Raw genomic sequence first — 13,610 nt, forward strand, 5'->3', positions numbered from 1 at the left:
TAATAAAAAATATCCAAAATGTAAGCAGAGTGGATTACACTTACTCAAGCGTCTCGGTCCCCCCCAGATTCCCCTAACAGCTGCCCTCGGGCCTCGCAGAGAGGGTGGCCACCGGCCGGCGAACCCCAGCGGGGTCGGACAGGGCGCGCCGCTGCCCTCACTCACCACCCAGGCTCGTCCCCGCCAAACTTTTGAAGTTTATCTGAGCTGCTTCTGCCAGTGCCCGGCGGTTGTTGTTGGGTCTCCGTCCGTCTCCTTATGTGATATTTGTTTGAGGAAATCTCGTATTTTCCCCATTTCGGGAGTGCGCAGGAGGTTGAGGAAAGGTGGCCCTTGAGGGTCGAACAGCAGGGCTCCCCTCCTGCCCCTTCCCTGCGTCCGCACCCGCTCGAAACCTATTTTTTATTTTAGGAAATCCCACGGTGTATCTCCTCAACTTCTCCTCGGGACACTATCGCGAACTCAACATGTGATATTTGAAATTTCCCCGGAGACTGGGGTATAGCTGGTGCCTTAAAACTTGCCTGGCTGGTTTGGGTTCCCAGAAGCCGGGACGCTACAACATCAGAGAAAAAAAAGGAAATTTCGCTATACATTTTCGTTTACACAGATTTTTTAATTTATTTTTTTTTTTAACGTAATGAAATTAAAACTTTTGGAGCTCACAGCTGACATTTTGCAGAAAATTGAGTTATCAAGGCAGTAATTATTTCACAGGGAGATAAAACTCTCATAGCCCTAACTGTCAAATAGGGCCCTTTTCAGATTTTAATTACAAAATAAAATTAGTCTGCTCTTCCTCGGAAGGGTTTGTGAGTGGCTAAACAGAGCTTTCCCCAATACTGGTGGTCGTCAAACTCTGCTAATTAGCAATGCTGAGAAATTCCAGTTAACAAGGACATTCTCTAAGTCTCTGCAGGTTCCCTGCCGTTCGCCTTCATTTCCATAAGAAGATTAAGAGTGGAGGGGAACACACTCAAATGCAGATGCAGAAAAGAAGCGTTTTTAACAAGCATCATAATAGTAAGATGCTTGGCTAGTTCTCACCTAATTACTGCAAGTTAAACCTCTATTTGCAGCTAAGGACAAAAAATGGAGCTGCAATCTCCCATCTCCACAAGACTGCTTAATAGTTTGCTATAGATTGGTTACTAGTAGGTTCAGGAAATAAGATAATATGAAAATGTGTATATTCTTTCCGATACAGTTAATACGATAGGTTGTAACCTTAGGGCTTTTAGAGAAATCGTCGAGTATTAGAACAATAAATACATTAAATACAAGTAGTTAACATTCATTTTGGTTTTAAGACGCTCTTATTTTAAGAACCCAGAGTGTCTTAAAATGAATTATTTTCAGAAATAAGAGTGCCTGTGCCACAGAGCCCATCACTGAGAACATTTGCAGACTATTTGTTTAATGTAAGCACTTTTCATTTCCATAAATTATACCAAAGGCAACGATTTTTTAAATCCACTCAGATTAAACTAACCCTCCACAGGCCTCCCACCCAACGTGTCTGTATTCTTCCAGTGAGTGCTGTTGTTATTGTCATTAATACAGAAAATCAGGGATCATTGCATAATTTTTAAAAATTTATTTTATAGCCAGCATCCCAGGTCTGTCTCTGCTTCCGCCTGTGTGTGTGTGTACACACCTCCACACCCAGAGGAAAGGCAAAAAATGCCCCAAAAATATCATTGCCCCCACCTAATTTTCTGTAGTACACTATGTATATGCAGATACTTTATTGCATCGATAATTAAAACAGTTAATTAAGATAGAGCTGCAAATACCCCCGATAACACAATTGTTAGGCATTTCCCATCCTTTATTCGTATGATAAACTCAGCTGTTAGGCAAAGGCCAGGACCCGATGGGCCTCCAGCTTGAGCAGGCCCCCTTACCCCCACCCCGCGCCATCCCAGTCCAGCGTGAAGCCCTGGACCACTCCCCACGCACCTCCTACAGCTACAGCCGGGGCAAAAATAACACTTTGCTTGAGTACCCCAGCCTTGTGCATTACGATGAACAAACACTACCGACACCCACCCACCCATCCAACCCCCTTCGGTTTTTTTTCTTAAACTTAATTATTCAAAAGAGTGGGGTGGTTTTTTTTGTTTGGTTTGGGTTGGGTTTTATATAGTGCTATCAACTGCAGACCAAAGGGAAAACAATAAGAAAGTAAACAAGCGTCGTGCCCTCATAAGTGTCCGAACAACCGGAATCCGTTCATATCCCACATCTCGTAATTTGCACCTATTTTTCGACGGTTTAACCTATCAGTTATCTAGGGGTTATATATACATTTTCGAATTAAACACATTAAACCCGATAGGATTTATTTGCATAATCTACACATGGGAAGAGATGCGTCTTCGTGGCGGGTTCTTCTTATTATTATTTAAATTGGGTGTAATTGCCCCGTCCCTTCCACCCCCCGCCCCGTGCATAGTCACTCGCTCGACTCCCGGCTGCGTCTTCCCCGCCCGGGGCGCGGCTCGGCCGGCAGGGGGCGCCGCAGCGCCGCGGCTGAGCCCGCCTGGGCACTGCCCAGGCCCCCGCCCGCTCCGCGCTCCGACCTCCTGCGCGGCGGTCTCCCACCGCCCCTCCTCACCCCCATCGGCCTAACACGGTGAAGGGGTATCGGGCCGAAAGGCGGAGCAGTACGTCGGGGCGGAGGAGGCGCGGGGCCGCGTGGATGGGGCAGCCGGGGCGGGCGCGGTGGCGCGAGTGGAGCGGGGCCTGCAAGTGGCTCCCCCCTCTCCCGCTCCGCGTCCTCTCTCCCCTCCTTCCTTTGTCGTCAAGTGCGTTTTACCAACAAAGATCCCAACAAGAGAGTGGAAGTAAACTTAGCCGGGGCTTTGTGCGGCCCGTGTAGTGACAACAAGAGAAACAAAACTACCTATTTGTCGCGCCGGGCTGGCTCCCCCCGCGCTGCGCGCCCACCCAGCGCCGCCCCCGCCTGCACAATGGGCGCGGGGTAAGGTCGCTAGGCCTGGCCCACTCCCCAGCCCCTGCACTGGAGGTCCCTGCCTTGCTTTGTGTTCTTCATGCACGGCATTTGGGGGCTGCGTGCTTGCACTGGACACCCCTATCCTCCGATGCCGAGGCCGGAGGGTAGGGTTTGGCGGTGTGCTACACGGCCCGAACCGAGCAGGGCCCGGGGGAATGTCCGGGAGGCCACAGCCTCTTCCCGGGCTGCGCGTTGCGAATCGGCTCCCCAGCGGCGGCAGTCAGTAGAGCGGGACGCAGCTGAGGGCTCCCGGTCCCCAAGCTCCCCAGGCCAGCGGAGGACGGGGCTCAGCGCGCCCGGCTATCCTGGAAGGAGTGAGCACTGCACACGCAGAGCCCCGCACAGCCGAATCCCCTCCATCCCGAGGGGCATTGGCAAATAGTGGGGGCCCGGAGGGGAGCTGTTCACGCTCGGCTCCCCCTATGGCTTCTCCCAGCCCCAAGTCAACACCAACTTTAAAAAAAAAAATAAAAAAATAAAAAGGAAGAAAGAAAGACAGGAGAAAAAAAAAAAAAAAAAACACGTAGCAACAATACTGTTTACCCACTTCCTCCAAAAGGCGTGTGTGACCTGTTGCTGGAAGAGGAGATACAAAGGCTTCCCAGTGGCTGCCTGGGCCGCCTCCGGGCCCGCCTCCCCCGCCGAGCCGTCCCGGCGGCTCGGAGCCCCCGCCCCGTTTCATGCAAAACCAGGGGTAGAGACTTGTCCTCAGTGGCGGAGCCGCCGCGTGCTGATTGGCCGGGGCGAACACATTTATTCCCTGACAAGCCCCCATCACATGGATGGTTGTCTATTAACTTGTTCAAAAAAGTATCAGGAGTTGTCAAGGCAGAGAGAGAGAGTGTGTGTGTTTGCAAAAGGGGGTAAAGTAGTTTGCTGGCTCTTTAAGACTGAGGTGGAGAGAGAGAGAGAGATCGGCAGGCAGAGAAAAAGGAAAAAGGAGGAAGAAGAAGTTTTTTAAAATCAAGGCTGCAGAGGTAATAATAGCAGTTATTAGCATTATTAATCCATCAGCGAAGAGGAAGATCCTGATCTTGATCCAAGTGTGGTTTTGGGGAGTCCCCCTCCCCCCTTTCCTACCCCTCCCTAGGAAAAAAAAAAAAAAAAAAAAAAAAGTCCGGCTTGGGACTTCACCGCGACAACTCCTCGCTTCTCCGCTCAAGGCTGGTTCCAGGCAAAAGTAGTTTGAATGTACAACATGATGGAAACCGAGCTGAAACCTCCCGCCCCCCAGCAAACTTCGGGGGGAGGCACAGGCAACTCCAACTCGGCCGCCAACAACCAGAAGAACAGCCCGGATCGGGTCAAGCGCCCGATGAACGCGTTCATGGTGTGGTCCCGAGGGCAGCGGCGGAAAATGGCCCAGGAGAACCCGAAGATGCACAACTCCGAGATCAGCAAACGGCTCGGGGCGGAGTGGAAACTTTTATCCGAGGCGGAAAAGAGACCCTTCATTGACGAAGCCAAGCGGCTCAGAGCTCTGCACATGAAGGAGCACCCGGATTATAAATACCGACCCCGGAGGAAAACCAAGACCCTCATGAAGAAGGATAAGTACACGTTGCCAGGGGGCTTACTGGCACCGGGCACAAATACCATGACGACTGGGGTAGGGGTTGGGGCCACCTTGGGAGCTGGGGTGAACCAGAGGATGGACAGTTACGCGCACATGAACGGCTGGACCAACGGAGGCTATGGGATGATGCAAGAGCAGCTCGGCTACCCGCAGCACCCGGGCTTGAACGCGCATAACGCGGCGCAGATGCAGCCCATGCACCGCTACGACGTGAGCGCCCTGCAGTACAACTCCATGACCAGCTCGCAGACTTACATGAACGGATCGCCTACCTACAGCATGTCTTATTCCCAGCAAGGAACCCCGGGTATGGCCCTGGGCTCCATGGGCTCGGTGGTCAAGACGGAATCCAGCTCCAGTCCCCCGGTAGTCACTTCCTCGTCTCATTCAAGGGCTCCTTGCCAAGCTGGGGACCTTCGGGACATGATCAGCATGTATCTACCAGGTGCTGAAGTACCAGAACCAGCTGCCCCAAGCAGACTTCATATGTCCCAACACTACCAGAGTGCACCTGTTCCTGGCACAGCCATTAATGGCACACTCCCTCTATCACATATGTAAGACAAAGGGGCCGGGGAGGGGGGGGGAGAGGGGGGCGGGGAGGAAAACTAAACAAAACAAACCACAAAAAAACTTTTATTAGAAATTCTGGACTTTTTTTTTTTTTTTTCCGACTATTTTTGTACAGAGAAAACTCGAGATGGGGTGGGGGTGGGCAGAAATTAAACCGACAAGGAACTTGTATAGATCTCGGAGGGGAAGCAACTACACAAAACTTTTAAAAAGTTCTAGTGAAAACGGTAGGAACTTTGCAGAAAGTTTGCAAAAGTCTTTACCAATAATATTTAGAGCTAGACTCAAAGAGCGAAGAGGAAAATGTTTTAATATTTGCAGGCAACTTTTGTACAGTATTTATCAAAAGAAACATGGCAATCAGAATGTCCATTGGTATTAGAGAGAAGAGAAACAAAAACAAACTCGCGAATTTGCCAATTATTTTTAAAAACAAAATAGATTCTACGTGGAGCAGTGTGGCTTCGGCAGCTGAATTTAGAGCAGCTGCGAGAGGAGAGGAAATTATTTCACAGCATTTTGGACATTTAAATTGTTTTAAAAATTGTACAAAAGACAAAAAAAAAAAAAAGAAAAAGAAAAAGAAAAAAGAAGAAGAGGTAGGATGCGTACTTGCGAACCATGGGCTTGGTTTGCTGTAAAAGAGCAAACGTTTAGGTTGTACTAAATTCTTTTTTATTATTATTTTATTTTATTTTTTACTTCTTGTTAAAAAGCAAAAATTGCCATGCAGGTTCACACGCCGTTTGTTAATTTATAATAATTTTTTTGTTTCCAGACTTCATCCTGTTCAAACAAAAAGAAAAAGAAAAAAAAAAAAAAGGAAAGAAAAAAAAATTACTGTGTTTGAAATATTTTCTTATGGTTTGTAATATTTCTGTAAATTTATTGTGATGATATTTTAAGGGTTTTTTTTTTCTTTTTTTTTTTTTTTTCCTCATTTTCCGTAGTTGTATTTTAAAGATTCGGCTCTGTATTATTTGAAATCAGTCTGCCGACAGTCCATGTATATATTTGAACTAATACCATCCTTATAACAGGTACATATTCAAGTTAAGTTTTTACTCCATTATGCACAGTTTGAGATAAATAAATTTTTGACATATGGACACTGAAGTTCCGCTTGAGTCTTGGATTTATTTTTGTAACGCAAGATGCTTTTTAAATAATTCATGCAGTAGATGCTGTCATCGTAGCAAATTGAGTAGGATAAATAATACAGAAATATATATAAGGCATTGATACTTTTGTATGTATATAGAGAGAGAGGAAGTAGGATAGCTTTTATGGCATAGCTGCTTGTGCCTTCTTCGGGGGGCCGGGAATGCTTAGTGGGAAACTCGGTCTCCGATTCCCTTCCCTCCCAAGGACGGCTTATGCGATGGGGTGCGGAGGGGTTCGGACTCGGCTGTTCTTGACCACTTGTTGCCTCCGGCGAGGCCAGGCCAGGGGCTGCCGGAGAGCGAAACTGGCGCGGAGAGGCAGCACGGTCCGAGCACTGTGAGCGGAAGCCGTGTTTGCACTTACAGATAATTTGCTTCTCTTTTTTCCCCACGGAGCTTTCCTCCTCCGGGGCAAGCAGGAGGGAAGCCGGCTTTCCGTGGCTCTGGGAGCCGTGAGGCGGACGGCCCGGCCCGGCGGGAGCAGCTGCGGCGCTGGCAGGGACTGGGAGCTCCCCACTCCCTTTGTTCGGGACTTCCCAAACTTTCCTCTCCTGGCTTCTGGGCAGCGCAGGAGGAGGTGAGAGGTAGGGGCGGGGGCGGGCTCGGCCGGGTAAAGGTAAGAAACAACAAAAAGCCAACAAACAAGCAAAAACAAACGAATACCAGAGACCTTCACGCTTTATCACAGCTCTTTCTTGAATCGTATTTCTTAAATTGCCAGCGCTGTGTAGCCCCATTTCGGACACTCTCTGCAGACGGTCACAAGCCCCAAACAGAAGCGGTGGCGCCCACCAAATAGGAGGAGAGATCCACCAGCCGTGCCAGGTAGAGCTTTACTTTGTACGGTTGTAACCGCAGTCGCCAAGGAGAAGGCTCCGCGCTGCTGCGCGCTGCCAGTCGCGGCCTCGTTCCGGCTCCCGGGCAGGACAGGGCCAGTGGGCAGTGGGACTGAGGCAACCGCTGCGGCAGCCCCTGTTTCTGCCCTTGAAGCCTCAACGTTTGTTGGTGCTGCTAAAGCGGCTGCGGTTTCCATTGTGAAACGCTGCCGGGGATATGCAAATAATAATAACAATTAAAAAAAAAAATTATAGGTACGAAGTTGGGGGCACTGTGATTGCAGACTGGTCGTGTCTTCTGCTAATGATGTGTTGTGGATGGCAATGGAAGGATTTGATGGTTGGCTTAGGCAAAACACAAAGTGGGTACCCCGGGATGGAACCAAGTGTTTCTCACTTTTTCTCTCCAGTATTTCTTGTCGTTTGCTGGATTTCACTTTTAACTCGAAGAGGAAGAAGGCGGAGAAAGGGGGTGTGGGGGGTGTAGGGGGTGGGAGGAAGAGGAGAAAAAAGCTTAAACCCAAACCAAAACCAAACACCAAATAACAACACAACAAGAAGAAGTTAACTAGCTAGTTGTGGGTTTTATTTGGTAGCGCTGTTTCCTAGGCTCCGTTCTGGCCTCCATCCTTGAAGCCTGGTGTCCAGATGAAAACTAACATTGCCAGACTAGGAGCTGTGGAGTTTTTCTCACTGCATGGTTTTGTACTTCAGCCCCCTATGCCCTTTTTTATTTCTGCACCATAGCTGTACTCGGGCAGCACAACAGTTCTTGCAGATATCCAGCCTTTTCTATCTCTTCCACGGTTGTGCAATGAATAATATATTCTTTTCCAGAGCTGCGAGCATTTGCAATGCGTCTGGGGATTATTCACGTGGTAAGGAGCCCATATCTCTGCTCTTGCTCTCCTCGCTGAGAAAAGAGAACCAGGAATAAAAGCCCAATCGATATCGTGATTCCATTTTTTTTTTTTTTTTAAGAGAATCTTAGCCAATTACAGCAATAAAACCTGGCCCCTTTTTGAAGTGCTAACTAAAATATTCGAGGGGGGTAGTTGGAAATGTTGGTCCTTTTACAATTCGTATAGAGAAGGCAAGCTAATACCATTAAACAAAAGGCACTAAGCCACATATTCAGGCTTAGTGAATTCAGCAACTTTTTATATGGGCAATTTGTTTGAGCTTAGATTTTGGAGTACGATGTGGAATATATCTGTGGTTGAAACCTGATCTCCCTTGGACAGATTCCTTCCATCCATCCATCCATCCATCCATCCATCCATCCATCCATCCATCCATCCATCCATTTATCCATTTATAGAGGATAACCCAAAGCATTTTACACGTACAGATGGACAAGTGTGACTTGGAAGCACGTCATCATCCACTGCTAATTTTAAATTCAAGGCATTCAATAACCCCTTTTACACCTAAGCCATTATCCGGGGTTTTCGTTTATGGCTGCTGAACTGTGTAGCAGAGCTCATGGATATGTTTTTATTTTGGTTGTTGAAGACCTTCTGGGTTCTCTGTGTTTTCCCTCTGGTGAATGGTGTGTTTCATAGCCACGGTGATGCTCGGCCCGAATGCACCAGTGTAATATTTCGCTAACCTTTTGCAGAGACGAAGGAACCCGGGAATAAGATTATAGTTTCCCGTGTGATTTTTTTTTTGCGGCTTTTTAAGGACCGGGGTGTTAAAATATTTTGCGGAACTGGAGAGGTAGATTAGCAGGGTTTCTTGCCAAAGCTGGGAAGCTAGTATTACAGACTGTCCCAGGGGGAAATCGCTCACATTAACCACTAAATGAATATTTGACAAGGGCTCATTCGGGGGGTATTATTACTACAAACGGGTCCCTACTGGACTTTCCAAGGGTCAAAGAGCAATGGTTCAATTAATTATTTAGACTGTTAGTAGATTTGGTTGTAATAGCTGTACTTATTTCTACAACCGACAGCTTCTTGCGGTGCGAGACCTGGGGAGAGGCTCTCTGCCTCCAGCTCCTCTCCAGCTCGCGGGCAGCTGCGATGGGGCGAGAGGCTGCCAGCTGACATTTTTCCTCTGAAAACGTGTTTTTATTCCTTGGAATGCCCGCTGGTGCCGTGTGGGACAGCAGGAGTGGTGGTGGTCCCCGCAGCAGCGTGTTCTCTCTAAAGATTCATTCCTCTTCGTCCCCAACGGGCAGCAGACCTGTCTATCTGTCTCCAAATAGGAGGCAGATAGCTCAGCAATTTAAGTAGTATATAATATAGGTCCCACTGAAAGAAAGAGGCCCATTACTGATAGGTGTGATTAGATACACTTCAGTTATTTAAATCCTGACCTAACTCACATAGGAAAATCTAAAGCCTGCCTCAGTGCGTACGAGATTTCTGAGAATGTATGCAAAGTGCTGACATTCAGATGTCAGAAGAGCTTCATCTTGGGCCTTTTTAACACCAGCCAGCCTCTCCTGACACTGTCATTTCAACATTTTTGTTGGGGGTGGAGGGGTGGGGGGGTGGGGAGAGCGCGAGAGAAGGGAGGATTATTTTGTTTAATTTCTACAACAAACATGTCCGCAGTAGTAGATACTTAAAAAAAAAAATAATGTTGGGAGTGTGCGATTAGGTGACAATAATATATGTTGAATGAATAAGAGATAAGCTGCAAGGGGGGAGAGGGAAGCAGTAATTACAAACCCAATTCATTCAGCTTTTCAGGACTTTTGTTGTGGGAGCTCCATTGACGGGCTTCGAGCTGCCAGTTTTCTCACATTAAAAAGAACTGATCAGCGCCTCAGGGGGACAAGCAACACCGCTTAACTGCATAGTGATGGGGTCCTCATTTAGAGCCATTACAACAAGAAAATTAAACAGAGCCTTTGTGTGCACCAGGTTTACTTTTCAATTGCTGACAGTTTATAGCTAACTGCTCAGAGATTGAAGTTTGATTGCGGTTTGATCGCCTGCTAGTTAGCACCACTGCTATTTGAGTTTTGGTAATTAAAACCATTTTTTTTTCTGATGATGGCACGAGGAATTGCAAGAAGTTTGGTAATGTTTTGCTTTTGAGGAATCAATTCACTTGGTGAGGACGAACAGCGCTGAAGTGAGAGTGTGGGCTCTTTCATTCGCGAGCTGAAAAAACTCCAGGAACAGAAATGCTGCACATTCGGCTGATCGAGAGCCAAGCTCCAACCCCAGGCCGCCACCGCTCCGGGCACCGGCCGGCTCTGCCCGGGGACGGCGGCCCGGCCGAACTGCTACGCTCCGTGCCTGGGAGCTCGACGGAGCCCCCTGCGCGGGCAGGTGCGGGCGGAGCGGGGCGGAGAGGGAACAAAGCGAACTCCGAACCTTGCCGTGATGCTTTTTAGGTTTTGCTTCTGGAGTCTGCAGCGGATTTGCTGTGGCTGAGCCCTGTGTGCGTGACCGTGTCTCTGATGGTGTGTTTGACAGTGTGCAGTGTATGCGTGAATGTGTGCGCAGTGGGAGTGTGCAGTGCCCGTGTGCGCGCAGTGTGCAGTGTGTGTGTGCAGTGGTGTGCAGTGGTTTGCAGTGTGTGTCTGCACCCGTGTGCGCCTGTGCGTGTTAGGGGGAGGGGGCGCACCGAAGCGAGCAATAATTTTTTTCCTTATAATTTAGCAAGGTGGGTAGAGTCGGGCCGGGCTCGGACACTGACTGTAGAATAAGTTAGGTCCCCGCCGGCCCAGCTCTCCCGCAGCGGAGGGCCGCACCACTGAAGACCCGTGGGCAGGAACGCCGGAGGCAGCCCGTGCTCGAGGGTCCCGGCCCGGAGTGACCGCGCAGAAAGCGAGGCTGGGTTGGGACGGGCAGGGCAAGTTTGTCCGGGAATTTGTCTCCGGTAACTCCGGCTGCGGGAACCAGCGTGGCGAGCTGCCTCGCAGGACCATTGCAATGTGTGAGATTTTACACTGCGGTTTTATGTCTTTTTTTCCTCATTCTTTTTAATGTTATTTAAAAAAAAAAAAAATTAGGTTTTCTGTATGTTTTGGTTGCACCCCCTGTCCCGGATAAAAGAGCCTCTACTGCTCTCCAAGTGCGTTCCAGGCTCAAGTAACCGAGGGGTTATTCCAAGACAGTTGACTTCTTCAGGGGAGCGAGAGGGCCCGCAGCTCTGGGGGTTGGTCCTTGAGGGGCTTCCCACTGGGCGGAGAACTGCCAGGCCGCTTCTGCGGGCCAAACTAGGGATACGGCCGTTTTTTAGAGCCTCTAGGGGCGGCAGGTTCCCAGAAAGCCAAGGTAGCCCTGCCAGCCCCGGGACACGGAACTGGGCAGTGTCTTCTCGGATTTCCAAAGCATGTCCTACTCTCTCCCGAGCCCTGCAGCGGGCAAGGGGCTCTGCCTCTCACCCGCGCGCTGGGCCGTTGCCCCGGGGCAACGGGAAGACAGGCCCAGCCCCCTGGGGGCTCCCCCGCCTCGCGACCTCGGTGACCCCATCATCTCCGCAGCAGTTAGAACTGATGACGTAATGTGGGCGCTTTTTTGCAGACACTCGTGATTGGGGGGGGGGGGGGGAGGGGAAGTGGGGGAATCCCACCGGGTACTGGAGTGAAAAAGGCCTCTGCAAGAGCTTCTTCTACAAGAAGTCTGCTGAGGGGTGCCTTGGGACACACACTCGCATACATCCCCATCCCCGGCTGCGGGCCTGATCCTGCAAAGCTGTCCCCGCACCGGCAGTGGGGAGGTCCAAGCGGAGCTTCCTCGGACGAGTGAGGCCGCCCGGGGCCGAATCCAGCTTAATGAGAAGCGAACCCCGCCGCGCTCTGCAGGGCGCCCGGGCCGGCGGGCTGCGATCAGGGAGGGACTGGGGCTCCCTGGAGCGGGTCCGGGGATTGTCCCCGAGGCTTGTCCCCACGCTGCCCTCAGCTGCCTGGCTCCTGCCAGAGGTGCGGATACCACAGGAGGAGCTCTCCAAACATGTCCTTCTGGCATTTCTTGCAATGATGGTTCCTTTAAGCTCTTACAAATTGCAAAAGTTGCAGAAGACAGAGAAATAATTAATGTATTAAAACAAGCAGCGAATTCCTCAGGAGGCACCTTATCAACTCCAGCCACACTGGCTTCATCCCTCCTCGTATGCTAATGTCCCGTGACGTCACCGGCGCCAGATTGAATGTGAATCAGTTATGAAATTATTAGTTTTAGCTTAAAAAGCAATCTGGCTCTCCCGTGCGTGCGGTTTGTGTTGCTGCGGGTTCTTGCTCCGTGTCCTCCCTGTGTTGTATACACACAGTAGTTGCGACTTTCCTGTCACATGAAACAGTATTTCCAAAGCACACATCTGAACAGGAGTTGATGTAAAGAAACCCACAGATTAATTTGGTCCCGTTTCTGAGACGGCTGTGTCTTCCTTATCGATACACACATTACACCCGAAACCAGACAGTCGGATTTTCTCCTACTTTTCAGGTAGGCAAGAGCTCCTTGTGATTTTTTTTTCTTTCGCCTGTTAAGATCCCACTAAGAAGGTGTAATTCTTTGCCAACGTCTAAGACAAAAAATAACCCAGGAGTGTTTGCTTTTGCTCATGATAACAGAAAGTGGGCTAGTAAAGGGGGAAATACAAAATTTATTTTGTTCCAAATAGAAAGATTTTTTATTAGGGGATTTTGAAAAAGAGGGCAGCCCAGTGGTGGAGGGCAAAGGGATCTGAGCGAGGAGCAATGGGAATTAACACCGTTTCAATCGCCGAGGCCACTCTAATTAGATGTCTGGATCCGGCGAGATCAAATACCTGAATCTAAACCCCTCGGCTAGGTTTCTTTCGCTTGCAAATGCTTATGGGAAAAAAAACCAACCAAACCACCAAACTCTCAAAAACAAACCACCAACAAAAAACGGTCCTTGAAGAAACTAAACTAACCCTAAATTCCCTGGAGTGGCTTTCGAGGAGATAAGAACTTTCTCCCTAGTTTAGAGGGGCTTCCAGCCCCAGCAATGCCCCGCCGCCCCTGCCTGGGCACCCACGGTAACTCCCCCCTCCGCCCTCACACACATGTTCTCTCCCCTCCAGCGCCAACCCCAAATGCTTAAGGACACTTTGGTCTCTGGCTCTTTCTCTCTTCCCGTTTCCCGAGAGCAGGCTTCTCTGCTACTATGAATTATGAATAAACTTGTAGCTCTTTCTCCTCGGGACACTGGCCCCCGGCCCCTCGCTCTGTTCTGGGGGATGAGGGGCCCCTGGCGTGAAGCTGTCCCCGGCCTGGGGAGGGAGATGGCACTGGCTCCAGCGCTGCTTCCAGCACCCTGAGTGCAGAAAGGAAGAAAGAAAGAGAAAAAGAAAAAGTTGTAACTGGCTGAGAAGTGAGTTTTCTGACTAATGAAATCCAAAGTGAGTGGCGAATATAAAGTATTGTAAGATTTCTTCCCTGCCCCCCCGGCACTGATTGGCAATACTTTTTTTTTTTTTTTTTTTTTTTTTTTTTTTTTTTTTTTTGA

The 13,610-nt window shown here is 49.4% G+C and overlaps 1 protein-coding gene and 1 long non-coding RNA gene across 2 annotated transcripts in view; both read left to right on the plus strand.

The window, feature by feature from the left end:
* Positions 1 to 13,610, plus strand: part of LOC137444431 (uncharacterized) — a 94,220-nt gene that overhangs the window by 50,234 nt on the left and 30,376 nt on the right. The window lies entirely within an intron of this gene.
* Positions 3,539 to 6,394, plus strand: SOX2 (SRY-box transcription factor 2). The gene has a single exon (XM_068145085.1). The coding sequence runs from the start codon at positions 4,209 to 4,211 to the stop codon at positions 5,154 to 5,156; it is 948 nt and encodes a 315-aa protein (XP_068001186.1). The 5' UTR covers positions 3,539 to 4,208; the 3' UTR covers positions 5,157 to 6,394.

The sequence above is a fragment of the Melanerpes formicivorus genome, unplaced genomic scaffold, assembly GCF_026170545.1.
Source record: "Melanerpes formicivorus ecotype bairdi unplaced genomic scaffold, bMelFor1.0.p_v2 SCAF_12, whole genome shotgun sequence".
NCBI lineage: Eukaryota > Metazoa > Chordata > Aves > Piciformes > Picidae > Melanerpes > Melanerpes formicivorus.